At 43.7% G+C, this 27,541-nt stretch overlaps 4 protein-coding genes across 6 annotated transcripts; all 4 read left to right on the top strand.

Moving 5' to 3' along the window:
- The first annotated feature begins 389 nt into the window (after positions 1–389).
- Positions 390–15,716, top strand: LOC311008707 (tripartite motif-containing protein 16-like). 2 transcript variants are annotated; one of them, XM_084002533.1, is made up of 7 exons: positions 390–786; positions 1,494–1,862; positions 12,295–12,390; positions 13,087–13,320; positions 13,714–13,870; positions 13,945–14,004; positions 14,086–15,716. In XM_084002533.1, the coding sequence occupies exons 1-7, from the start codon at positions 532–534 to the stop codon at positions 14,613–14,615; spliced, it is 1,701 nt and encodes a 566-aa protein (XP_083858659.1). In that variant the 5' UTR covers positions 390–531; the 3' UTR covers positions 14,616–15,716. The 2 variants fall into 2 exon arrangements, with proteins under 2 accessions (XP_083858659.1, XP_083858658.1); XM_084002532.1 differs by lacking the exons at positions 12,295–12,390; positions 13,087–13,320; positions 13,714–13,870; positions 13,945–14,004; positions 14,086–15,716 and adding exons at positions 2,008–2,103; positions 2,786–3,019; positions 3,139–3,301; positions 3,394–3,450; positions 3,556–4,784 and having other exon boundaries at positions 523–786.
- LOC311008698 (protein mono-ADP-ribosyltransferase PARP14-like) lies at positions 5,243–11,412 on the top strand. Its single transcript, XM_084002521.1, has 7 exons — positions 5,243–5,517; positions 6,105–6,211; positions 6,338–8,098; positions 8,506–8,742; positions 8,836–9,060; positions 9,325–9,385; positions 9,564–11,412. The coding sequence occupies exons 1-7, from the start codon at positions 5,340–5,342 to the stop codon at positions 10,607–10,609; spliced, it is 3,615 nt and encodes a 1,204-aa protein (XP_083858647.1). The 5' UTR covers positions 5,243–5,339; the 3' UTR covers positions 10,610–11,412.
- Positions 15,717–16,274: 558 nt separating the features above from the next.
- On the top strand, positions 16,275–22,561 carry ltb4r2a (leukotriene B4 receptor 2a). 2 transcript variants are annotated; one of them, XM_084002563.1, is made up of 6 exons: positions 16,275–16,450; positions 16,663–16,685; positions 18,937–19,497; positions 20,372–20,572; positions 20,667–20,707; positions 21,334–22,561. In XM_084002563.1, the coding sequence occupies exons 3-6, from the start codon at positions 18,946–18,948 to the stop codon at positions 21,635–21,637; spliced, it is 1,098 nt and encodes a 365-aa protein (XP_083858689.1). In that variant the 5' UTR covers positions 16,275–16,450; positions 16,663–16,685; positions 18,937–18,945; the 3' UTR covers positions 21,638–22,561. The 2 variants fall into 2 exon arrangements, with proteins under 2 accessions (XP_083858689.1, XP_083858688.1); XM_084002562.1 differs by lacking the exon at positions 16,663–16,685 and having other exon boundaries at positions 21,334–22,559.
- A 123-nt stretch (positions 22,562–22,684) lies between these two features.
- On the top strand, positions 22,685–26,287 carry ltb4r (leukotriene B4 receptor). The gene is made up of 4 exons (XM_084002555.1): positions 22,685–23,060; positions 23,758–24,320; positions 24,654–24,930; positions 25,470–26,287. Exons 2-4 carry the CDS (start codon positions 23,827–23,829, stop codon positions 25,827–25,829), a joined length of 1,131 nt encoding a protein of 376 aa, XP_083858681.1. The 5' UTR covers positions 22,685–23,060; positions 23,758–23,826; the 3' UTR covers positions 25,830–26,287.
- Positions 26,288–27,541: the final 1,254 nt, after the last annotated feature.

Raw genomic sequence — 27,541 nt, 5'->3', positions numbered from 1 at the left:
AGTGGAGAGGGGCCAACACACGCTATGCGTAATTGCGCACACACGCGCGATCGTCCTCTCAAATGCGGCTGATTCTCTCCAGGTCACTGTGTGAGAGAAAGAATAGCTCTGACTTGCTTGGGCAGACGTTGTTTGGTGTCACCTGCTGATTTGCATAATTTAAATATCTAGCCCGCTGATTTTTTTTTTTTTTTCACCTTCAAAATAGTACGCACAGTGCGTACAGGATTCCGGCTGGCGGCGCCACTGTATATATATATATATATATATATATATATATATATATATATATATATATATATATATATATATATATATATATATATATATAAAAGACGCACAAATGCTGTGATTCATAGGCTAAATCACAGTTTTCACCTGATGTGAAAAACTTTTGCTGCTACGTCATTACTTTGAGGAAGTTTCTCTGTTTTTTTTTATTTTCTGACATTGGTGGAAATGGGCTTCCACAGAACAGCCCCGCCTCTACGACAGAAACGAAACTTAAGGTCGCTTTATCCCTGCACGTGAATGATACTCATCAAAATGGCTGATGAGCAGGAACCGGATCGCGGCGTTGACCTGGACCAGAGTCAGTTCTGCTGCCCGGTATGTCTGGACCTGCTGAGAGAGCCGGTCACCATCCCCTGCGGACACAGTTACTGCAAGAGCTGCATCGAGGGCTGCTGGGACCAGGAAGACAAGAAGGGACAGTACAGTTGTCCCCAGTGCAGGGAGACGTTCAGCCCGAGGCCTGGTCTGAGGAGGAACAACATGCTGGCTGAGGTGACGATGATTGTACACGCGGAGGGTTACTTTGACATCCACCACAATAACATAATTGTCTTTGATTTTTTATTGCAACACTTTTAAGTCCATTTAGGCCCATCCCTCCTGAAATGTATAGAAATTATAGTATCTTACATTTTTATGGCTTTATATTTTTTTCTACTAATATCATTTTTTTTTCACCATGCCTTAACATCCTTGATATTGGTGTCCAACAAAAAGAGGTCCGATTGCATGGAAGTCTATGAGAAAACTTGATGTATTATCTCAGTAAACATTGTAAACATGAGTTTATGTCTCAATCTCTAGTTTCAAGTCTTCTTCAATCCAGCATGATGTTCATTTAGTATATTATGGTCCATTTAGAGTCCACCAGACCAGAAAGCAGGGGATGCTTTAGGGGGCGGGCCTACCTTGTGATTGACAGGCCGGCGCTATCACGCTACCAATGCTAGTTAGCTACTAAGATGACTAACACTTAGCTGTAAAGTTGACCTTGAATTATGAAAGCTCTATGCCAGAATCCAGGTGGATCCAGTAAGTTTTCGTCAGATCCAAATATGGTCACTTCCTTCACCAGTTGCACAAATCCCGAGAACTCGAGGCTTCAAAATCGTAGTCCACAAACCGTTGTCATTCTGCGTTTGTCCTTTGGTCATGTGATCTTCAGTATTAGTCACCGCCTGTCTTCCCATCATCCACAGGTTGTTGAGAAGCTGAAGCGGACCAGCACCCAGCAGCCCCCTCTTCCTCTGGACTTCGCCGGCCCTGGAGACGTCGCCTGTGACTTCTGCTGTGGGCCCCGACCAAACAAAGCCACGGTGTCCTGCCTGGTGTGCTTGGCCTCCTACTGCCCGACTCACCTGGAGCCTCACCACAGCGTCCCCGTGTTGAAGAAGCACCAGCTGGTCTCGGCCACAATGCCCTTGCAGGAGAAGATGTGCACGAAGCACAACAAGCTGATGGAGGTCTACTGTCGGACGGACAAGAAGTGCATCTGCTACCTGTGCGTCATAGACGAGCACAAGAGCCACAAAACGGTGTCGGCTGCGTCGGAGAGGGCCGCTGAGCAGGTAGAAGCAAAAACACAGCAGAGCTGGAGGTCATGAAACCGTTTAACGAACCCTGAAAAGATCTGTTTTTTTTTTTCTCTGAAAAAAATTGAAAAACAGTCTGTATCACAAATTAACTTGCTGTTGCACTGACAATTTCTTTCAGAAACAGCTGATTGACAGTCAAAAGAAAGTCCAAGGGAGATTCCGGAAGAAAGAAAAGGAGCTGGACGAGTTACTCCAAGCTCTGAAGGATTTCAAGGTGTGGAAGTTAGACATGAGTGTTTGATCCTTGAAGAAGTCTTGTCTGGATTTTGTAAACGTGTCAAAAACATGACGGCGTATAAGGTATAGGTAGATAAAATAAAGTATAAGGTATAGGTAGATAAAATAAAGTATAAGGTATAGGTAGATAAAATAAGGTATAGGTAGATAAAATAAAGTATAAGGTATAGGTAGATAAAATAAAGTATAAGGTATAGGTAGATAAAATAAGGTATAGGTAGATAAAATAAAGTATAAGGTATAGGTAGATAAAATAAGGTATAGGTAGATAAAATAAAGTATAAGGTATAGGTAGATAAAATAAGGTATAGGTAGATAAAATAAAGTATAAGGTATAGGTAGATAAAATAAAGTATAAGGTATAGGTAGATAATATAAAGTATAAGGTATAGGTAGATAAAATAAAGTATAAGGTATAGGTAGATAAAATAAAACGGTGCCTGAAAGAGGGGGTGCAATATTCCCAGAAAAACATATCGAATTTACAAGAAAAAATAAGCAAATTTACAAGATTATAAAGTTGCAATTTTATGAGAAAAAAGTCCCAAATTTACGAGATTATATAATGTCGCAAATTTACAAGATTATAATATCGTGAATTTACAAGGAAAAAAAGTCAGAACTCACGGAGAACATATTTTTTTTGTGTGTACGACCAGAGTTGTAGCGACCCTGCAGTGAAGGCCTGCAATACGATCTTTTGTGAGCTGATCACCTCCATGAAGGGAAAGCGTACTTTGGCGGGGCAGCTGATCGAAGCCCAGGAAAAGGCCGCGGTTGCCGTGGGCGAGGAGCTGCAGCTGCAGCTGGAGGAGGAAATCAGCAAGCTGAAGACGGGACATGCCGAACTGGAGCAGCTTTCTCACACGGACGACCACGTCCGTTTCATTCAGGTGCCGCTGGAGCAGCCGTAGGAATCGAATATTACAGTAGAACGGACATGCAGATTTCTTTTTTGGCCTTGTGTTTTGTTTTTTTCGTCTGGTCTCTGACTTGTTTATTTTCCCTGCAGGCTTTCCAGTCCCTCTCCAAGTCCTGTGACTCTCCAGACTTGGGTTCTCTTGTATTTTATCCTCAACGTTCGACGTTCAAGCCGGTGACCGACTGCGTGTCTAAACTGAGGGAAGACATAGAGAGCCTCCTGAAGGACTGGTGGCCCAGGATCTCTGCTGCAGGTACTTGATAATAAACCCCCCCCCCCCCCCCCCCCAAGTTATACGGTGGATTCATTCTGGTCCAGTGGTGTTTAGGCTTTGCTTTCTGTCAGTGTCTTCTGTAGATGTTTTGCCGCCCATCCTGAAGACCAGAGAAGACTTTTTACGCTGTGAGTAAAGCATTTAATTCTATGCAGTTAATTACATTAACATTAATGACAAACTGAATCTTAAAAGGCAGATTTTTTTCTTGTCCTGTTTTATTCTTCCATCAGTTTGTCGTCCTCTCACCCTGGATGAGAGATCCATCTCCCAGGATATGTCCATTTCACAAGAAGGCCTTCGAGTGACAAGTCAATTCAATCATCAGCCAACTTATGACAGCCTTGGTAATGATCTGTATTATGATCGTCTTCGTCATAACCAGCTCTCACGTGCAAAGGTTCAGGTCTCACGTGCGAAGGTTATCATGCAGGTGTTGTGCACAGAGGGTTTGTCAGAGCGAAGTTACTGGGAGGTCTTCCGGAACACTCTTACTTGGTCTGTGGCGGTGTCGTGCAAAGACAGAAGCGCGACCAATGAGTTTGGAAATGATGACAAGTCGTGGAGTTTAGAGTGCTCCCCAAACGGTTACTCTTTCCGACACAACAACACAAGCACACAGGTGTCAGGCCCTCAATCCCAAACCATCGGAGTGTACCTGGATTATTATTTAGGTGCTCTGTCTTTTTATAGCGTCTTTGGCAAGAGTCTGACTCTGCTCCACAAAGTACAAGCCACGTTCACCGGGCCTGTCTATCCCGGCCTCGGGCTCAAAGATGATGATACATCTCGGAACAATCTCACAGGATACTACGCTGAACTGATCAAGTTGTGGTGATCACATGTTCTATTTGGGGTGGTTAATGCGTGCCACTGTTGATCAGGCTGCAGTTGGTACGATGACTGCATCGCCCCAGTTTAGGTCCTGCAGCAGGTCAAAACAATGAATAGTGGAAAGTGGAGCAGGAGCAGTGAGACCAGTGAGCTACAGGTTTTATGTAGAGTTGAGTATATTTATTAAGCTTAATTAAGGTAAAAGTATATATAAAAATATTGATGATGACATGTTATTTCATTTCATTTTAAAAAAATTCTAAAGGTCACTGGACGCTCATTATTTTGAATAACTTTTAATGATTTTTCTTTAATCAGTTTGCTCTTTATTCAAGTGTTCTTGCATCTTGTCTTTGACAGCTGTGTGATATGTGTGCACTATATATATATATATATATATATATATATATATATATATATATATATATATATATATATATATGTGTGTGTGTGTGTGTGTGGGGTGGTTCATATTTTCACCTTGCCGTTTGTTCTACACGTGTATATATTACTGTTCATTTGTTTTTCTCATATCCGTGATGCTGTACTTCCTTTTGTTCTCCTGGTTGGATGCTAAACAGCATTTCGTCATCTCGGTTCAGTGACAATAAAGTTGACTATAATCCAATGTTTTTTTTCCCAGTCTCTTTTCTTGTGCCAGCTGCAATGAATACATGACTGTAAATTATACAACTTATTAGTTTCCCCTGATTTTTTTTAATGTGTCCCTGAATAATTCCTGAAATGGAAAAGCCCCCAAAACTGCAACATAAAACATTTCATGTTTTTACAAATATATATATATATATCTCTTGTATATATATATTGTTTTTATAAGGTCAAAATAAAAACATGTTAATGTTTGAAAATAGTCTATCATTCCAATTCATTATTATTATTAGTAGTAGTAGTAGTATGAATTATTTATTTTTACTCCGGCTATAATTGTAGGGTTTGTGGTCCACTCAATTTCCTTTAATTTTTGGGTTAACTGTTATCAAATCACGACCTGACTTTTCTCTACACTAGGGGGCGCAGTTGAGTTCATAGCAGGGCGAGACCGGCGACACTGTAAACACACACACACACACACACACACACACACACACACGGTCCCTCGGATCGGACGCTGCGGACGTCTGGCCCCACTCGTCCCCGTCCTGGCGCGGCGCTGACCCCCCACATGGACGCTGTTCACCGGCACCCCGTCTTCTTCGAGTGCCCCGGTCCGCTCGGTCCGAAGGCGAAGAAGGCGATCGAGACGTATTTCCGGGTTCGCCGCAGATCAGGCGGAGGCGAGTGCGGACCACTGACGAGGCTGAGGGATCAGACCTACTGCGTCGCTTTCACATGTCAAAAAGGTGCAAAGTCAGGCTTAAATTGACGTTATCCCGTCAGCTGTCTCGTAGACTAAACGCTGCTTAAAGCGACGATTCAACTATTAACCGCATCGACTAAATGCATTGGTTTGATTTGCCCGCAGAGAAATGACGTCTACTAAAGCGGCTAATAATAGTATTTAACACTGATATAACACGTCAGACAGATCAACAGGAAATGCGTTAAGACAGAAAAAAAGAGATTGTTTATTTTTATTATTTTTGGGGAAATAACTCACAGAAATCCAAACTTTGCAATAACTTACAAACAAGTAAGTCATCCGACATATCTCCATATATAATGCCTTAAAATCCTCTCTCCTCCCTGTATTATATATTTTCTTAATGTATGAATATGTATCTTTGAATCTTATGTCATTGCTAAAGTGGTAAATAAATCAGGAATCAGGAGAGAAGGTAAGAAAACAGTGTAGCCAGACTTCCCTTATATTCCAATTACAGGTGACAGAAAAAGGCCTGTTTTTTATTTATTTATTTTTGTCAAATGAGCAGCAATGTCCTTTTTTATTTTTTTTTATTTCACAATAAGTTTCCATGTCCTGTCATAGATCAGCAGGCAGTCCTGCAGAGATCCCAGCACGTTGTGGATGGTCTGCACTTCACAATCCGAGGCAGCGCCTCCCCTCCGAGCCAGGATTTTACAGCTGCAGTCGAGGTTAGAGCAACATTTCACCTCAGTCAGTTGTTTTTTTCCATATATGTTGTTATATAACACCATAAAGGTTGCATGCTGATAGTGAGGGCTTCAATCTATCACTTAAATGTCACTTTTTCAACACAGAGCCCTCAGTCCATAACTGCCTCGACTCCGCCACCAAGTGGTAACGAACATGAACTACCAGATCCTTACCTCCCTCGTCACCGGAAGGAATGCCCCGATGCTGTCAAGCAACAGGAGAAGGAGCTCACCTCTGTGGCCTGCTCTGCCCAGCTGGACCCAGAGGAGGGCGGGGTTTTAGTTTTGAGTGAGAAGAGAACCAGCGTTCGTCGACTAGGCGAGGCCAAGCTCCGCCTCCTCTGGAAAGAGTTTGAGCACAGTTTGCGGCAAGACATTCCAGGAGTGAAGGTCGCGAAGGGAGCTGCAGGTCAGTTAGTTTTGGAAGGTTCAGCGGAGGAGATTCTTAAGGCTGGGGATTGGATCTCTGACAAGGAGAGTTTGGTGTTAGAAAGGGCCGTTTCCGACAAGAGTCCACATTTGTTGGCCTTCTTGAGAAAGGCATACGGAGGTTCAGGGGTGCTGGGTGACTTTTTAGGGGTTGGGGACAAGGTGGAAGTCGAGTTAAGAGACACAGTGCTACGTTTCTTTTCCCTTTCCATTGATGATCTTGATAAAACTGAAAAGGCACTGCGAGGGGAGATCATGGAAGTCAAGATTGACATTCCTAACTGCTCCGCTGTTCCCTCTGTTCTTCTGGAAAGGCTGAAGTTGAAGACAAATGAGATGAACCAAGGGAAATACAGGGCTCAGGTTGTGTTTTCCTCAGACAGCACGGTGTTCCTACTGGGTCACACCAAAGAGGTTGAGGAACTGAGTGAAACTGTCACACAGTTTATTTCAGACCAGTCTAGTGTGCAAACCATAGTCCGTCTGCCTTTCACAGAGTTAGCACAAGAGCTGCCCGGCCTGCTGCAGCAGCACGGCTTTGACTGTTCGGGGGTGACCTTCCATCCTTTAGCATCACCCTCTGGGCCCATGGTGAGGCTGGGAGGTCCAGCTAGCAAAGTGGCCGAGGTCAGGAACAGGCTGGGTTCGTTTCTGGACTTATTTCTTGAGGACAGAGTTACCATTGAACCATTAGAGACAGTAAGATATTCCCAAGGTCCTACTGGGACACACAATCTAGCACCTTTGTGTTTGAGTGATGTGAACACAACGGTTGCCACCTACAGCCTTCGTGACGGGTTCCAGGTGCTGGTGTGTGAGGGTGACATCACCAAACTGGATGCCGATGCCCTGGTGAACGCTGCCAACGAAGACCTGGATCACGGTGGAGGGGTAGCCGCCGCGCTGAGTAAAGCGGGTGGCCCTGAGGTGCAGAAGGAGAGCAGAGCTTTAGTAAAGCAGATTGGAAAAGTTCCACTGGGCGAGGTGGTCGTGACCACGGGAGGGAACTTAAACTGCAAGAAACTGCTGCACGCTGTGGGACCTGTAGGTGGGAAATCAGGTGGCAACGAAAGGGAGATACTGGAAAACACTGTCCAGTCTGCTCTGAATTTAGCGGAGATGTTGGAGTTCAGGTCCATAGCCATACCCTGTATCAGCTCGGGTGTGTTTGGCGTTCCTGTCACTGTGTGCTCTGAAGCTATTGTCACTGCTGTTAAGAAGTTTGGCAGCCAGGGAGGACGATGTCTGAACAGAGTCACCCTGATTGATAAAAGAGGAAAGGTGGTGAGGGCCATGCAGGAAGCTTGCGACCGGCTTCTCCAAGGGATAAGCACTGAAAACAGTGCGCCAAGAGATCTGAGGTCCCAGAGAGGAGCTGGAGCACCCGACAATGGTGTCCATGTAGAGGTCATTCGGGGAACCATCGAGACCCAGCAGGTGAGAAACTTTTCTGAGATCTGAGTGTTTAGCTGGAAACTGACTCCCTAAAACGCTGAGGGGCTTCAGAACCGTAGTCCGCAAACCAATGGGCGACGCCATGACGACCACGTTCACTTCTTATATACAGTCTATGCAGAAAACCGACATTTTCAGTCTTCTCATTTTGGAAACTGTTTTTTTTTTAAATATAGATTAAAACTACAAAACACTCCTGTTAATATGGGAAAATGGTTGTAAAAAGAATGAACTCGATATAGATCTATGAAGCTTTTATTGCTACCTGTGGTTGTCAGCTGATTGATTGTCAGCAAACACCGTAAGGAATAATGTGAGGGAATGACAAGTTTGCTAATTTATATAAAATGGAAGCTGAATGTATAAATGGTGGCTGCTCTCCTCCCAAGGTGGATGCCCTTGTTTCACCCATGGTTTGTGCCGATCCTCTCTCCACGCGCATTGGAAACACATTGTTTGAAACGGTGGGACCCAAGCTGACCGCAAGTTTCAGAAAGAAAGCAGGGGAAGAAACTGTGCCTGGTGACGTAGTCCTGGTGGAGGACTTGCCCAAACTTCCGTCCAACGCTGTGTTCTTCCTCAACCTCATTCCCTGGGACGACGACCCAGACGGATGTGCAGTCCAGGTGAAACAGTGGCGATTTTTGCACCACCAACAGTAGCATTTATTTTACCTAGTCTTTAAAGTAATTCATTTCTGTCTCTCCATTTCTGCCCAGGTTCTGAGAATGGCCGTCAAAAATATCCTAAGCATCTGTGAGAAAAGGGGGTTCAGATCGGTTGCCCTGCCTGTGCTCGGCTCCGGGTTTGCCCTGCGTTTCCCTGATGCCGTGGTCGCCACGGTTCTAATGGAGGAAGTTCATGCGTTCAAACAGGACCAAGCCGGCAGGACGTCACTCCTGGTCCGCGTTGTGATCCACCCCCATGACGAAGAGGCCAGCGAGGTGATGTAAATGCATGATACCATAAACGTGGGCTGTTCGCCGTGAAACTCAGGTGTTGAGCTTGCTTGAAATATAGTAAGGTTAACATGTATTGGTAATCAATTTAATGTAAAATAATAATAAACTGATAAAACTACAATAGATGAAACACAAAAAATACAAATGAGAAGACCGTGCAATTAGAGAAGGTAAAGGTAAATGGAATAAATTACCCTGTTTAATGAAGGAACTGACATTAAACCCGATTTTTCCTTGTCCTTGCAGACCTTCATGTCCATCCAGGAAGCTCTCCAACTCACGAGGGATGTTCCCCAACCAGACCAAGGTGGGTCTAGATGTTGAAAGCAAAGAAGTGGGATTCAGTCCTGTGATTTTAATGTGGAAAAAAGTATATTTTTTAAGTACATTCATTACTTATTTTTGACATTAGTAATAGGTAAAAGCTTAAGAAAGCAAACAAGGGCGAGACAAATGTACTTAATCGAGTCATTAATCTCTTCTAGCGTCGACTTCAAGGAGAATCGTCCTGCTGGGAAAAACTGGATCTGGGAAGAGCAGCCTCGCAAACACCATATTTGGAGAGAACTTGTTCGCCACAAACCATTCTCCCAAATCTGGAACAAGCAAATGTCAGGCCGAAACCAAGTCCGTCAACGGCAAGAGCATCACTTTAATCGACACTCCCGGTTTCTTCGATGCGGGCAGGCCCGAGGGGGAGCTGAGGCCCGAGATAGTGAGGTGCATCACAGAGTGCGCTCCCGGGCCCCATGCTTTTCTCATCGTGCTCAAAGTGGAGAAATTCACAGAGCAAGAGGAGGCTGTCGTCACTAAAATATGTCAGTATTTCTCCGGAGATGCTCTGAGGTACGCTGCGGTCGTCTTCACGCATGGCGACCAGCTCCCGAAAGGTACGAAAATCGAGGAGTTCGTCGGTCAGAGTGAGAGACTTAGTGAACTGGTGAAGAAGTGCGGCGGTCGTTGCCACGTCCTGGATAATAAATACTGGAAGAACAAAGTGCAGAATAACTACAGGAGCAACCAGGTCCAGGTAGAGGACCTGCTTAACACGATAGGCAAGATGGTGATGGAAAACAATGACGGCTACTACACCAACAGGGTGTTTCAAGAGGTTGAGAAAGAAATACAGATAGAAGGGGAGCGCATGAAGCAAAGCACATCATCAGCAAACATGACCGTGGGAGAGATCAGAAAACAGGCTAAAAGCACAGTATCTGGGAAGTTTTGGATCCGACTTGCGGGAATTGCAACTGGGGCGTTGTTGGGAGCTTTTTTTGGCATGTTGCATGGATTCAATGTCACCAGTAAGGGTTCGGAGTTCGATAGACTCGTGAAAAAGGTTCCAGCATTAAGAGGTGCTGCCGGAGATGTGATGGTTGGGACTACCGCAGGCTTGACTTTAACGGGAGTACTGATGGGTGGAATGATCGGGCAAGAGGCAGCCGAGGGAGCGGAAACGCCAATGGAGGCCGCAGAAAAGGCGGCATGCAATGTCTTTAACAAAGGGAAAGCTGCTTTAAATATGCATTGATTGCGTCGTGTTCCTCTGTAGCCTGTTTTTCCGGGAAATGTTTAGCTCCATTTTTATCTCCGTTTTGGTCTCCAACAAACCTGGAAGCAAATAACTGGCGCTTTAATTTGCTAAATACCCTACCATGGTTTACCAGTGACTTCACCGTCCCCTTCTCCAGGCTATAAACCAGGTCCATAGGAGTTTGTGGGCCAGAAATCCACTACAAGCTATATAGAGAGAGCCAAGAGGGTCGGGCGATAAGTCTTTATGCATAGTCCATTCATCATTTGGGTGAATTTATATTATAAATCATTACAATATAAGAACAGTGTGATCATCTTTATGTCGGTAATGTGTGAAATAAGTGAACATAAGAATGATCAAAGCGATTGACGGTGCTTAATTGTGTAACAATGGTGGTTTGAATGTGGACTCAATAACTCAAGACAACAGATTATGATTTCCTTTCTTTAAATTGACCTTTTTGTCGATATCATAGTCTGACTCATTTACCTTGCACCTGCAAGCCCCGATCAACAGGAGGCTCCCTAAAGCAAGACAAAACATGAAGTGTAATCTGTCATATCCTGTAAAGTTGAGCAAGCGGGGCAGAGGGCCATGTTGGCAGGTATGAAACCTGACATTATGATTTATCAGGCATTGGTTATGGGTGTTTTGTAATGTATTTTGACGGATACATCCGGACCTGAATCACAAAGGTTTTATTAGATTAGATTGAGCCGTTATTTGTCCTGCGTGGAGACAGAAGTTTGGCTCTTTCTGTATTTATGATGATGTGTTAAATAAAGTATTTAAATCAATGTGCAAGCCCTGAAATATTTATTTATTTGCTTGAGGCAACTGTTGTAAAAAATATAGTTTTGTTTTGTTATTCGTCACCAGAACTCAGAATACAGATTCAAACAACAAGATAACGCTGATGACATAAGTATGACATCATCAGCTCCTTCAGTGAAATGGAACGGAAATGAAACAGTTGTGCACTCACGTTCATCAATGCAATTCCAATTATGTCTGTATGAAAGTGATCGTTAAATATGCGTGATAGGTATACCGTCTGTTTCCTTTGGTAAAGGATGGTCTAAGGCTAGAGGACATAAGAAAGGAAGCACTGAAGCATCCACTTATGGACCGCAGCCTTTGTGTGTAAGATTGGTGTCTTCCCCTTTAACACAGGTGATGTCAGTTGAAGTTGGTGGACATTGAGCCTTGAACCTTACACTGTCCGCCGTACCGTTCAGGAGTACAGCTCAGACATTTGTCCCAAGTGTCGGTGAAATGGCCGGCAATCAACAAGAACACCAGCCAGAAGAGCAACGTGGAGTCCAGCTGGATCGGGATCAGTTCTGCTGCTCAGTATGCCTAGACCTGCCAAGAGAACCGGTCACCATTAACTGCGGACACAATTACTGCAGAAGCTGCATCGAGGGCTGCTGGGACCAGGAAGGGACGAAGGGACAGTACAGTTGTCCCCTGTGCAGGGAGACGTTCAGTCCGAGGCCTGATCTGAGGAGGAACAACATGCTGGCTGAGGTGAGCTCACAGAACTACTATTCCCCTTGTCCAGCTCCATAAAACACACCCACTAATGACTGTGAGGAGTCTTCATCCTGACGTTTTTATGTTGTTTTAATCGTGTTAATTCCAGTCCCTTATAAATAATCACGCTTTTTCCCGTGCAGAAACACGCAGCGTCAACTCGAGAGGAAGTCCGAGAGAAATTTAAGCGGGGGAAAAAGGAGCTGCAGGAACTGAACCAAGCTGAGGAGAATGTCAAGGTGTGAAATGAGTAATTCATTGTGAAATGCCGGCGAGAATGATCTAGACAGGAAACACTTTTATCCCCCTGGGCATGTGTTCAGAATAATTCCTTCCGTTAGTATCAAAAGCCAATGGATGGGCATAACAAAGTCAAGGTCCATGTGTCTATTTGAGCATTGGTTGCAGCTCCTTTTTAACCTGGAGGCTGAACTTTGGCGCCAGAGCTGAACTTTTGCACTGCAGCTGGAGAGGTGCAGCTCATGATGTACAGTTGCAGTTTAGCTTCTTTCATATCTGTACAGTCTTTGTTGCTTGCCTTGTTTTGTGTCGCCATCTGATGTTGTACATTATTCTATATTCTTGCACTTTTATTCTTGTACATTTTATTCTTTATTCTTGAGGCCTACATATATTCTTGTACTTTTATTCTAGTACATTTTATTCTTTATTCTTGAGGCCTACATGTATTCTTGTACTTTTATTCTAATACATTTTATTCTTTATTCTTGAGGCCTACATATATTCTTGTACTTTTATTCTAGTACATTTATTCTTTTTTCTTGTACTTTCAGTCTTGTACATTTATTCTTTAGCATTTTATTCTTGTACATTTATTCTTGAACAGCTATGTTCCCCTTAATTGCCCCCGGGGACAAATACAGTTTATTTAATTGAATTGAATAAAGAAAATAGATCCTGATGTGTGCCTGCAGAGTTGTGCCAAGAAGGCGCAGAAAGACTGCGACAAGATCTTCGCCGTGCTGATCTCCTCCATGCAGAGAAGGTGTCGAGAGGTGAAGATGCTGATTGGGAATCAGGAGAAAACTGCCGTTGCTCAGGCTGAAGAGCTGCAGCTGCAGCTGGGGGAGGAGATCAGCCGGCTGAGAAGGAGGGACGCCGAGCTGGAGGAGCTGTTGCAGGTGGACGATCCCATCCGTCTGATTCAGGTTACACTTTTTAGTGTGTTTGACTTTTTAAACTTATTATTATTTTATGACCGCAGGTCGTGTAAAAGAAGTGGATTTAGTCACCCATTTGTTTGTAGACTACAGTTTTGAAGCCTCGAGTTTCGGCATTTTGGCCGTCGCCAACCAGAAGTGACACGAGAGGATGGAGCAAAGTACTACTGGCTGCTGAAAAAGACATGTTTAGGCTTCACTTTTCACACTCACATTATCACTGCTGGCCATCAGGGGGCTTCTCCTCTGGTTGCATGGAGGTCTGTGATTCATAAAGTGCAGGATGCTGGCTTTTCTGGCCTCCAACTATGTCTATTTCCATACATCTTTTGAGATGTGCTGTTCTTCCGCCTGAGACTTGGCCTCTTGTCTTTTCCGCAGACGTTCCAGTCTCTCTCCGCTTCCCGTGACCCTCCAAAGGTTTTGCCCGGTGCTCCTCCTCTGCGTTCCTTCACAGATGTGACGGCCTGCATGACTGACCTGAGCTGTGAATTGGAGGCCGTTATCAAGGACAGATGGCCTAGGATCTCTACCACCGGTCAGATGAGGAAATATGCAAATATTTATATATAAAATCGTGAGCCGGTGTGTTTAAAGGTTATGTTCTTTCAGTCTCTTATGTTGACTTCTCGCTACCGCCAGCACCAAAAACCAGAGGAGAGTTTTTACACTGTAAGAAATTCCGTTGAACTTTATTCAAATTTTGAATACAAGAATTAGCAGAGTTGATGCTCACTTAGTTTTTCCTGGCAGATTGCTGCCCCCTCACGCTGGATGGGAACTCAAACTACCCCTATCTCCACCCAATAGAGGACAACCGCAGGGTGAGGCCTTCCCCCTCCCCGTACGGTGCTCACCCTGCCCGGTTCACCGATTGGCGGCAGGTGATGTGCAGAGAGGGTTTGTCCGAGCGGTCCTACTGGGAGGTGCAGTGGCACGCTCGCACCCTGTCTGCAGCGGTGGCATACCGAGACATTGAGCGTGCATCGGACAAGTCGCGGTTCGGGAACAACGACAAGTCCTGGAGCTTGGAGTGCACAAACGACGGTTACGTGTTCCGTCACGGCGGCGTAGAAACGAAGGTGACGGGGCCGTGCTCCGAAAGGATCGGGGTGTATCTGGATTACAAAGCAGGCACTCTGTGTTTTTATCACGTCCCCGACCCGATGGTCCTGCTCCACAAGGTCCAGACCACGTTCACCCAGCCTCTGTATCCAGGGCTCGGGCTGGAATATGAATGGTACGATATCGGAGTGTTCGCACAGCTCGCCAAGTTGTGGTAGTAGAAAGAAAAGCAGCGACGTATGTGGGCAATCAGCTCAAACTCAGCTTTGTTATCATCAGCTTGGCACTTACTGGCCAAGGGCTAAAAGTAGTGAGTCAGCAAGGCAGTCGATAAAAGGTGTTTTGAGAAAGCGTGAGTCGCCAAAACCACGAGAGGTCCTTGGGTACGAGGCCGTAACCGGGCGTCTAAAATATTATGCTGTTTCCTGCAGCAGAATGCGAGATTAGCCGCGGACAGACACGGAGATGCACGCTCGCACACGTCACCGATCACGTCAACTTCCTGGGTTTTGTCCTAGACTAGGTGTATTGGCATCAGAAAATGATTTGTTTTTGCAGATGAGATGTAATCAAGGAGGGAAGGTAACAGTGTAACATCTGTGATGAAGGCCTGACCTTACCCGTTTGTTTTTTTAGAACACTTTTTGTGTTTGAGCATGACGCAGTCTAAAGGCTCACCCAGAGGGTTTTCATCCCTGGAAAAGAAAGAACATACAGCAACTTGTAAGTTCTTGCACATTGGTTTGAAATATGTGGAACATATTCCTTGTAAATTGGTCAACCTACGTTATCACAAATGACTCAGAAATCTGACTCATTTTCAGGACATTCGGTTGCTTTTTTTCAAAACAGTACATTGAGTACTAAAGCCTGACTCTAATTAGCATCATTGGACGAACTTGAATTCACCCTTTTATGGGCTTCCGAGCTGTTGGGTCATTCAGGTTTATTTTTCTTTTCTAAGCCTAACTTTGTTTAGCTGGCTTTATGGAACAATGTCTTAAATTGTAAAATGTTTCAATACTTTTGAGTGTGAATTGTGCTTTAAAGAGTAAATTGCGTTACTTGAGTGGACGATTGCATCTGGTCATCTTAAGAAATTACGAGATGTCTGAGTGGGTTTGTGTTAAATGTTTTAAAAGAGGTTATTCACCCAAATCGCAAACTATTGTGTCGTGAAGTTACTCTACATTACTGTTTTTCATTGTTTGGGCTCAGATTTTTATTCTCACGCCAAGCACTCTAACTGTATCACACTTAATTGTCCTTTAACATAATAAACATGTGAATAATTACAATAGAAACAAAATGAACTGAAATCCAAAATTAACCAGGAATGTACAAGAAGTATTAATATGACCAAAAGTATGTGGACACACCGGCCTTTTTGTACCTTCTGGAGCTGTTTCTCGTGGTCAAGTCTTGTTTGTTTTGATGAACGCAAATGTTAAGGCAATAGCATGCAATGATAGCATGCAATGATAGCATGCAATGATATTTTTGTTAACGGTGTACCTCCAGCTTCAGAAATCTGGTGGAACATCCTCTGTGTATTGGTGTAATATTTGGGTGTCCGCTATACGTTTGGTCACGTAGGTGCTCAGGTTTTTTTTTTCGAAATCTACATCACAAAACCACCACTGTGATAGAATTGGGGTGTTGGTGAACCAGCAGTGATGCCGTTTGGGGGGGGGGGGGGGGGCACGGACCAACCCCTTTAAAATCGACGCTACGCGGATTGGAATTCAAATAATCGACCTGTGAGGATGTTGACACACTGCCAGGGCAGAGGTAATGGGGACACACCTTCCCCTCCCACTACAATACATGTTACAGCAAGCATGACAAATCAATCACAGCGAGAGAGAGACAGAGAGAGAGAGAGTGAGAGAGACAGAGAGAGAGAGAGTGACAGAGAGAGAGGGGGGACCACGGGGAGAGGAAAAGGTAAAAAAGAAAGGGAAGAAAACATTAACTCCACATTCAGACTTTCTTTTCCAGCTCTTGGCGTCGCCTCCGTTCTCCCCGTGGGAATAACAATCGATGACTTGAGGTGAGTGCGTACCATTTGTTGCCGTCTTAGTGTTTTTGTCAGCGACAACAGTGAGAAATCACTGCAGTTACAAGGACAAACCACTTTTTGTGTGTTTTCCTTTTTTAGGACTTTCAGGTGTTTCTTGTTCCGCAAATCCGGCTTACTGCGATTTGTTCAAATGTGAACTGTGTGTGTGTGTGTGTGTGTGTGTGTGGTTTCTATCTCTGCAGGCACAACAGGTGGGTTTAAGGAGGTATGTGTGTGAGTCACACAATACACACAACACACACCTTTTTGAGTCAATCAGGGTTTTATGGTCCTCTGCAGGGAGCTCTGCTTGTATGGTGACAAACAAGAGTAAAGGGGGGAGGGGGGTAAACTTGTGTTGTAAGATATCAAAAGGGGTTTCAAAGAGAAAAGGAAAGAATAAAAAGCCTTTATGACAATGACGGTGACTCGCTGGTGTTTGACTTTGGGGCTGTTGCGCAACGTGACGCAGTTTCGCTGCTTTGATGCCACTTTCAATGTGGTTTGACCGGCTTTCTGTAAACACTGCCATGTGGTTACTCTGGCAAGTGCATCAACAAGAAGACAACTGAAAACAATATATAAGCATCAGCATGAAAAGGATTTAAACATTTTTAAAGAAAAATATAAATCTCGACTATTTTTGACGATGTCTATATTTAAAAATATATATTTTTGCAATTATTATATATATAATTTAATGATTATCAGAGGTGTCAAAAGTACAGACATGTTATACTCAAGTAGCAGATACTGCTACTCAAAGTAGAAGAACTGATTCAAATAATTTCCTCAAGTAAAAGAAGAAGTACATGCTCTGAAATGTACTCAAACACTTTGAAGGACATGTACTCTGAAATGCGTACAAACTAAAGTAATGAGTGAGAGCAGATTGTACAGGTTGATTTGTTTTAAAATGTGGGGAGTAAAAGTAACAAGTTGTCAGAAAATACATACTTGAATAAAGTACAGATACCTGGCAATACTACTTAAGTACAGTAACAAAGTATTCGTACTTCCCACCTCTGTTGATTATTGACTGAATGATTTTATTTATATATTTATTGCATTTATGTATTTATTGGTTTTCATGATCAACTAACATTTTATTTCTCTATTTATGACTTTCCAATGTTATGTATGTTCTATAAATTAACTGGTAAGCTTTAAGAGTAAATGCAAATGTAGTGATTCTAAAAGTACACTTTTCCAAAATTCAATAAATATCAGGACACGACGATTCCACCTCTGTATCGATAACGGCAGCACCACAGCTGACCAAACACCAGTTTACATTGCAGTGATCAGTAATCACTGCACACGGTGCTACGGCATATCAAACCGGTTCGGTTTGCAGGACTCGGGTGTGAACGCGTGATTACACAGGAGCACTGACATTGAGTGTCGGCCTAAAGGGTGTGCTCTTGAACTAATAGTTGAGATATGTCGGACAAGTGATGGCATGTCACATTTTCTTCCAGTAACATGAATTATATTGTATGAACTGTATCTTTAGTAATTGACTGCTGTGAGCTGCTGAGCCAAGCACACGATCCTCCTCTTCTTAAAGATTCGTATCGGCTTCCTGTTATTTATAAATGAATATTTTAAAGTGCTGCTAGTTTATAGATAAATAAAATTGTTATTCAAATCCCATAAAAAGGACACAACCGACAATGTCTCAATCCTGTTAATCTGTTTCGACTTCTTTGAAAGCTAAATTATATCTATTAAACTCTTTAAAGCAGTCACACTTAGATACTTAAATCTTTAACTTTAACTTTCTTAATAATCTCAGCTAAATTCCAGCTGGACATTGTGTTTTTTTTACTTGACTTTTTACTTTAAACTTGACTCAGACTGGAGTTAAATGTTAATTTGTTTGGGACTGTTTTTAAACGTGGATGGCACGGAGGTATACGATATATATATCAGCATACATAACGCATCCTTTTAATGATTAACACCAACTTCCCGTTAGGTTACGGGATGCAGTATTAAGTCAGTTTGAATAAACTTCCGAGAATACGAACCTTAGGTTTCTTCTGAAGGAATGTGTTGCACATGAGTTGGAGACGAATGCGAAGGTGTTCGTTTATCGTGCACCGCTCGTGTCTGGTCTCGTCGTTCAGGAATTAAGGATCCCGTTAAAACCTGTTACACTTGCGCCACACTCCCACACTTTCCTGCAGCCATGCATGCTTGTATTGCCAAACTGAGCCCTGTGCCTGATAAATCACGGAGTTGAGAGGTGAGGCTCCTGATTAGTCAGATAATCTGACTACTTTTGTCATTTTTGCAGCTCGGTGCCAGGCAAGAAATGTGCCCATATTCTAGTTACTTGTTTGGGGGAACTTCCCCGGAGACTGTCTCATAAACACACTTTTATTGTTTGTATTGTCTCTTTGGGAAAAAAACAAACAAATCTCTAAGGTACAAATAAATGTTCTGAGTTGACTATTCTCTTTTTTTGGCAGGTAACAAAAATGGCCGACGTCATCAACGGCTCTTATCAAAATGGTTCAACAGATCATAATAACATTGTGGAATCCAAGACTGGCACCACTATGGGCGCCATCATCCTGAGCCTCGTCTTCCTCGTGGGCTTCCCCGGCAACCTCTTCATCATCTGGAGTGTCATGGCGCGTGCCCAGAGGTATTCGGTCACCACCCTCCTCATCCTCAACCTGGCCATCGCCGACGGCTCCCTGATGGCCCTCACGCCTTTCTTCATCATCTACCTGCTCCTGAAGAGGTGGGTGTTCGGCAACGTGATGTGCAAGCTCCTCTTCTACCTGTGCCTGGTCAACATGTACGCGTCCATCCAGCTCATCATGCTCATGAGCATCTACAGGCTGGTGGCGGTGCTGTGGCCGCAGCGCATCACCATGTTCACCGGCCGCAAGACCGTGTTGAAGGTGCTGGCGGTGGTGTGGGTGCTGGTGATGATCGCCTCGATCCCGGCGGTGATCTTCAGAAATATTAAGCCCAATGAGATCATCCCGGTGTGTGAACCTGATCATGCAAGAAACAGCCACGTGAGTGAATTCAATCCTTCATACAATCCTGTAAATGTGTTGGTTGTCATTTTGCTCCAGGATGTGGATCTGCAGCACATTGCGTCACATGAGTCAGACTTCATTATCAGCAGTGATAATGGATACGCCGTGTTGCTGCAGCACCACCTTTGGGTGACGTCATTTAAATGTTGGTGGGCTCACATGCATTTTTACATCATCATCAGTTTTTTGACATTGGCTGGTCAACGAAGTAACTCATTACATTTGCAGCTGAGGAGTCGGTAAAGTCATGCAATTACCTTTTCAGTGGATGATATGTAATGAGTAATTGATTGAGTAACTTGCCCCACACTATCAAGGTCATACCTACAAATGCTGAGTCATCAGAGGCAACCGGATTTATTTGGGAAAAGCTCTGACTGAAGGGAGTGAACAAATCATCTGAAATGTCACTCGGCCACGTCTAAAAGCAAAATATGGTTTCAGATGCCACCTCCGGTTGTGAAAAGTGAAGCCAGGGCCGAAGTGCCTTAAACTTGCATTCTCTCTGCTGGCCATCAGGGGGCGACTCCTCTGAGTGAAAAGAGAAGTCCGATTTCATGAAAGTCAATGGGAAAATGACCCTACTTCTCACTTCATATATAATCTAAACATTGTAAACATTCCACGTTCTTAATATTGATCAATATTCAATAAATCACGCTGTTCACGAAATCGATAGATTGTATTTCCTTACTATTGCACCAACTACGACAATTATTTGAGGGGTCATCTGCATATGTGACCAAACTATCAGCCAACCTGTTATCCTGAGAGACGCCATGTTATTGTGAAGCATCCACAAGCTTTTTAAATTCATATTAAAGCCTACTTTCTCATCTCCCACGCACAGGTGGTCCTCCAGTACACGCTGGAGCTCGTGTTGGGGTTCTTAATTCCCTACGGGGTCATCTTGGTCAGCTACATCTGCATCTTACGGCGGATCCGTCAGACCAAGTTCCGCCGTCGCATTCGCAGTGAGAAGCTCATCCTGGCCATCGTGGTGACCTTCTGTTTCTTCTGGTTGCCCTACCACGTCATCAACATGGTGCAAGTATGTCACACTACCTTTGTTGGCGTTTCACTGTATTCTTACTTTTTCGTGCTGATCATTAATGTTTTTTTTCTTCTTTTTTTTCGTTCCTCAGGTGACGTGGGCTCTGTGTAGAGAGGGTACGGTAAAAGACACGTAAGTGGTCAAACAACAACAGCATGCTTCTTATTTCGTACAGCTAACATTAAAACACGAACCGACGTGAATCAGGGTTACGCGTTAAATCTTATATCCCATTAAATGTATTTCCCGAGTTGTTAAGATAACTATTACCTCTTGGGTGTGTGCGTAGCCCTTAGGCGATTAGCTTAGCTTAGCATAGTGGGAGGAGGTGGAAAACACTACCCTGGCTCATTTACTCAAAGTCGAGATCAAATCGAAACTTCTTAAGACCTGGCGTCCACGTGGGTATGGTATGTTTTTTTTTCTTATCAGGTCCCAATAAGCCCAAATAGCAAAGAGAAATTAATAATGCATACCAAAAAAATAGCTCACCTCTTAGGATGTTAATCCAAATTTTGGTGTGAGTGTGGAACCGCAGTCCTCTAGCTCCCATCATGCAGCACTCTGAGCCCGCCTACCCTTTTAGTCGTCCAATCAGATGTGATTTGATTTAAATCCCTCTACACTAGCTCTGATTTCCGTTTCACTAGGACTTTAAGTAAAAGCAAGTAATGCATTATGTATCTGTTTGTACTGTATGTATCTGTGTACCCTTTTATTGTATATTCTGATGCCCTCCCCTCTTCTGCCTCCCCCAGGCTGAATGTAATATGGCACAAGAGCCGAGCAGTCACCTCGTCCGTGGCCTTCATGAGCAGCTGCGCCAACCCGGTGCTCTACTTCTTCGCCGGGAAATCCTACATCCGGCGAGAAGGGTGTGCGTTCATGGCCCGCCTGTTTGAGGGCACCGGGTTGGACTCAGCCACCAGGAAGAGCCGCCAGAACAGCCAGAACAGTCGCGACAAGGACAAGGACACGGAAGCCGTCATGCTCAAGGACAAAGATCGGGACTCCGTCAACAACTCGAACTCTAATACCAAACCGGTGCGGAACGGGAAATAGAGAGATGCGGGATCAGAAGGCCTTGGAAGCGGATTTTCGTTCCTCTGGAGGTGGAAATCAAACCTTTAAATCTCTGTCCAGGCACAAGAACTTTTGAAGATCCTTCTTCCAAATGAGACGAACTTTGCAAGGAATGTCGCTGGGCGTGCTGATCCCGGACCGGGCCCGATGCATCCTAAATTGACAATATTGTGTTTTCAGTTGGTGTTTAAAACACAGCAACTGTATATTTGATGAGATGTGGAGCATTGAGCTCTGTTCTGAACTATTTCCTACGGAAGAAGTGTGGAGTATTATCGAGGACCCTGGTGGTGCCTTGTGTTCACTGCACAATTTTTACTGTAACGTCAAAATTATTCTTTTTTGTGTGCAAAAACCTGTCAAAAATAAACACTCAAATGGTGATTATTGTTATATCTAAAAAATTGAGTGCTCAGGTTCGACGGAAGCACTTGAGTTAGTTTTTATGTTATATTCGCATTGGTGTATGTTTTTAAAGCTGCATGAATTGTTTTATTTTTGGCCACACGGGGGCAGTGGAACGAGCTGTAAACATACCATCACCACACCATGAATTATTAGCATTTATTTGTTCAAATTTTGGCGTGGTGAGTTTATGAGACTGAAAATGGCTGCCTTGTTCTTGCGGTAAAATCTTCCCTTAAAGTCAAGGCTGTGAGCTGAAAGATGCTAAAACAGCTGATGGGAACTGCAGATTTTTTTCATTATTCATTTTTTTAATTAGTTGTTGATATGAAAATATGAATGAATGCATTTTTTTTTTTTTTTTTAAATGCAAAAATTAAAAAGTACAAAATGAAATGAAGCTTTTTTTGTGTGAAAATGTACAGATTTTGGTTATGCAATCCCAGTGGTGTGGAAAGAGGAATATGCTGTAAATCAGGAGGGGTCTGGCGCAAGAGAGTCGACCGTTACCGCTCTCAGAGGTATGATTTAACACTCGTGTATCAACAAGAAGACAGTTTACCGGATAATCCCCCCCACACACACTTATTCATCGTCATGACGATACCCCTTACACTGTCCGTTCCCACTCTTCCCCAAACACAACACCACGAGTTGCCTAACATCTTATGGATCTCTTCCCAGATGAGATACCGATCGTCTGTGCCAATAAACTATCATGTTGCTGTTCAACATAACGTGTAGCATTTACACTCTGGCTTTAGGAGAATATAAATGTGTAGGAGGAACGACGGTGACATCGCAGACTCGTGTCAGCTGGTTTCCTGTGGTCACTGGGTTTTCCCTCCTCGTGAATCATCTTACTCAATATCTTTACTTTTTTTGTTGTTATCTCCACACAGTCTTCAAAGCAAGGAGGGAAGCCTGGGTGGCAACAGTATATCGGAACAGAGGCGTAAAGAGGAGTTCATATTTGATTTGAGATCAGCAGTTTAAGGTCAGTATGCAAAATTCAATTTATCTAAATATTCCAATAGAGGGGAAAAAACACTGCTAATTTTCAAAATAGACAAAGGTATTTAAATTTCTCGTCGCATTCCAACTTTGTGTGTTTTCCTGAACCTTTAAAAAGTACTTAATGTACTTTTGTAACACTAAAGACTGCAGTTTTCAAGAATGTGAAGTTCGATAAAAGCTTTTAAAAAAATCACAGTGATCCTCTGTCTTTCAGCTTCTTAGTCGTTATGTGGTATTAAACAGAAATACGTTAAATAAGTTACTTTCTCAGATTTATTTGGAAAATGCACTTGCAGAAAAGGAAAGCAGGGGATCTTTTAATTTCTACATTTCAGCAAATTTGTAGAAATTTCAGCAATTTCAGCAAATTTGTGATGAGAGTTTTTTTGGCCAAAAAAAAACAAACAAACAAAAAAAAACATACATACATGTTTTATAGTGCATGTTGCTTGGTTTGCTGAAACCTTCCGTTGATTGCATACAAGATTTACACAACAAACGTTACCACATGGCTTATGAAGCGATGAAAATATCAAAGTCCACCATCTGCAAAGGAAGGAAGCTCACAACCTTGTAAACCTTGCCAATTTGAGGAAATCAATCGTATAAAAACCGAGTGACAAAATTATATATTGTGCAATCTTTCACACTCATTCAATGTATCCTGTTTCTTGCAGTTGAAAGGTTGTGACAGTTTCACAGTTTCACAAGAACCAACTCAAGAGTCTTCAGAGGCTTCTCCCCTGATGGCGTCCAACATGACCGCCGCCACCTTCTCCCAGCCGTGCTCGCTGTCCAAGTACTCTAGGGAGGTCAGCACCCAGCTCGGCATCGCCATCCTCGCCCTCAGCTTTGTGCTTGGCTTCCCCGGCAACCTGTTTGTGATCTGGTCAGTGTTCTTCCGTGTGAAGAAGCGCTCGGTGACGTGTGTGCTGGTGCTGAACCTGGCGTTGGCGGACGCCTTCGTGCTGCTCAGCGCCCCCTTCCTCCTGCGATACCTGGCCGGAGACCACGGCTGGGAGTTTGGCTCGGCGGCGTGCAAGCTGATACACTATCTGTCGAGTGTGAACATGTACGTGTCCATTTACCTCATCGCCCTGATGAGCATGGACCGCTGGCTGGCCGTGGCGAGGCCCTACCTGTCCCAGAGGATGAGGACCAAGCGCTCCCTGCTGGTTCTCCTGCTGCTGATGTGGGTGTCGGCGTTCGTCCTGTCACTGCCGATGCCGTTCTACCGCAGGTGAGACAGAAAAAATGTCTTTGGATCTGTTAAATTGAGGTTTTTAAATCTGATGTGAGTCACTAAAATGGAATTTAGATTAAGCACAAAACAAGTTAGTACATTGAGAAACACATTTCCAGCTTGTTTTCTAAATCTGAAAAAAAAATCTGTGTTTTTACATGTCTTATGTCTTGATTTGTTTAAAGGTTGCTTAACAGTTTTGTCACCAATGAACTTCCATATTTTGAATTATGTAAAACAAATTGGTTGCCATATCTGCTTTTAATTAAACCATGCATTATATTTAGTTCCACATTGACTCTTCTGTGTGTATTTCTTCCTCCTCTGAAGCAATCTGAAGAAGACGCTTGGAAACAATATTACCCTGCACTTCTGTATGCCATACCACTGGGGCAGCGTGGGCCACCGGGTCTTCCAGTACCTGTTTGAGACTGTCATGGCCGGCCTGGTGCCCTTCTTCCTCATCAACACCTGCTACACCTCCGTCCTCTGCCGTCTGCAGAGCGCCAGGTTCCACCGCCGAGGGCAAGGCAGCCGCCTCATCCTGCTCATCATCGGTGCCTTCGCGGTGTTCTGGCTGCCCTATCACATCGTCAACATCATAGAGGTGAGTGAATGAATAAGCAGACGGGTCGCTGAGAACCTCATCAATAAGTCGGGACATTCTATCCTAATCAACTGTACATTTTGCAACAGTGCAACCCTTTTAGTCTAAAGCCTTTTTTTCAAACCCCCTACTTTATACATTTTTACACTTGATGCTGCTATATTGACTTAAACCAGATCCTGTTCTCATTCACTATTGAAATTGTAGGTTTTGGGTTTCACTTTGCTTTCACATAAAAAGTCTACAAGCAGCTCAAAGATCCTAATTCGTTGGGTTCGGAGAAGTGATGCTAAAATTGAAGTGCCTTTAATCTTGCATTTCCGCTCCCGGCCATCAGGGGGCGATTCCTTCATTACTTTATTCATTACCTCAGTAAACATTATTCATTCATGTTTCCTGACTTTATTTATGACCTCAGTAAACATTGTAAATGTCAGTTTATGGGCTCAATCTCTGGTTAGATCTACTACAGTCTTCCTTCTCTATTAGGAAATGGGTTTCTTCTTCTAACTTCCCTCTCCCTCCCCCCCTCCCTCCAGGTGCTCGGCCTGTTGCTGGGCAACCCCTCAGTGATCGCCGCCGGCTGCAGGGCCCGTCCGAGCATCACAGCCTTTGCTTACTTCAGCAGTGCCATCAACCCCGTCCTGTACGTGTTCGCCGGCAGCTCCCACATCCGCAAGGCCGGCCTCAGCTTCATGGGCAAGCTCTTTGACGCCACAAACTCGGAGAGCAGGACAACGTCCACCTTCACACGCAGCTCCACGCCGGACGAGAGCTCCGTCCTGCGCACTCTGTCCACCAAACTGGGGAGGCCGTTCAAAGGCAAGAACAAGGACGGGGCCAACGAGGCCAACAAGCCCGAACTTGAAACCCTGGCCAGTGTTGCCCAGATAGAGTAGCGCTTCGGTCGTGCTCTAAACCCAAGCTGTGTGTCCCTAACGGACTACTTTTTCTGATTCAATTAGATAAGGTGGATATTCCTTGTCCCCAGAGGGTGAATCCCAACAATCAAAGTGACGTTCCCATCATCCTCAGATGTACTTGTGTCACGTGCTAATTATCGATGCTAACATGCTAACACTGCCGAGCCGCTACACTGTACCCGAAAAAACATTCTTACTTGTGTTTGTTGTTGTTGCTTTTGTTTTGTTGATTTTTAGTCTAAAAAAAAAAGTTTGAATTTATATGCTAATATGTATATTTGGATATGTAAATTAGCACATATATTTAAGATGTCTGAGGAATGGCTTTTTCAATTTTTTATATTTAATAGTAATATGGTTTGTCATTTTTAGTAAAAAAAAAAAAACCAAGACAATGTTTTCATGGTGTAATAAAGCACAAAATTGAATTTCTGCTGCAATGTATTTTTCCACAAGATTTCCAGACGATCACTGGCTTGCAAAATGTACTTGTCCTTCTCACTGCAGATCGTTGCATAAGAAGCAATTTCACCAAAGCATCACTTCCTTTCCTCTCTCACTTTCACCATCTCTGACCGCTATTTCATCACACCTGCCCCTGAAATGGGCAAATAACAAGGTCTCGCATGGTTCACGGCTGGCGTATAAAATCCAAATGTCCGAATGTCGCAAGAAACATGCGTCATCTTTCAAGCTGAACCAAGTCTGAGTGTGACAACGTCCCCGCCGCCGCCGTCAACGCCCTACATGTAGCAACCGAGAGGACGGGTTCGATGCGAATGTTTAAAACAGGAAGAGGTCAACCCGTGGTATTCTCACGTAGTTCTTATACGCCCTTCAAGGAACGCGATAAATCTCAAGCTCGAAGGCTCGTTCTTGATCTTGGAAACAGCCGTTTGACACCTTTGGGCCTCGTGGTGTTTTTATTTACGCTTTCTGCCAGACAGAAGGTTTGACGATCTGCCTCACGCATTTACAGACACCGAGGTCGAATCATGGCAATGAGTAAAGGAATAATACGTTAAGGGTTTTCTAGCTACCTTTGTTTTCTAAAAGGGAATGAATCCTGGATTTTGAAGGCCTAAATGACGTCTCCTTTTTATAAGGTTATGTTCATTTTCTAATTTGTTTCGTGCTTTTAAAAAGAGCACCAAAAAGTAGGAGAACCTCATTTTGATAACCTCAAATATAATAATAATGGTCAGGATTAAAGTTTAAAAGAGATTATCCTTTCTCTCTCTCTCTCTCTCTCTCTCACACACACACACGCACAGACACACACATACCTTACCTCAACGACAGCAGGAAGTTGTTTGTGAAAGATAAGTAGGACAAAACCTTTGCGAGAGAACAAGACTTGCGGTTTGTGGCTTGCTCGGCAGCGTTTTTTTGCATCTTTTAGTGATCGCTGATGTGTCAAACAGTTTTGCCTACGTGGAAGTTTTAACAAATTATTTTAATTTGACGTCGGTTGCTGCTTAGATGAAACCGATGTGTGTTTCGTATCACATTTAGGCAGCGATGACCCGATTTAACCTTCAACCGCTTACGGCAAGAATGAACGCATCGAAGAGACGTAGTTGATGCAATAAAATCTACGTTAAAGTGACCCTTATTTCATGGGTCAAACTCTGGACCCTATTTCCCTTAATGCAACCAACCCTGACCCTGGGTTTTCTCGTGACGCC

This window comes from Eutrigla gurnardus, assembly GCF_963514095.1.
Source record: "Eutrigla gurnardus genome assembly, chromosome: 23".
NCBI lineage: Eukaryota > Metazoa > Chordata > Actinopteri > Perciformes > Triglidae > Eutrigla > Eutrigla gurnardus.
Note: the sequence above shows the minus strand (reverse complement) of the source record. Positions and strands in the feature narration are given on the sequence as shown.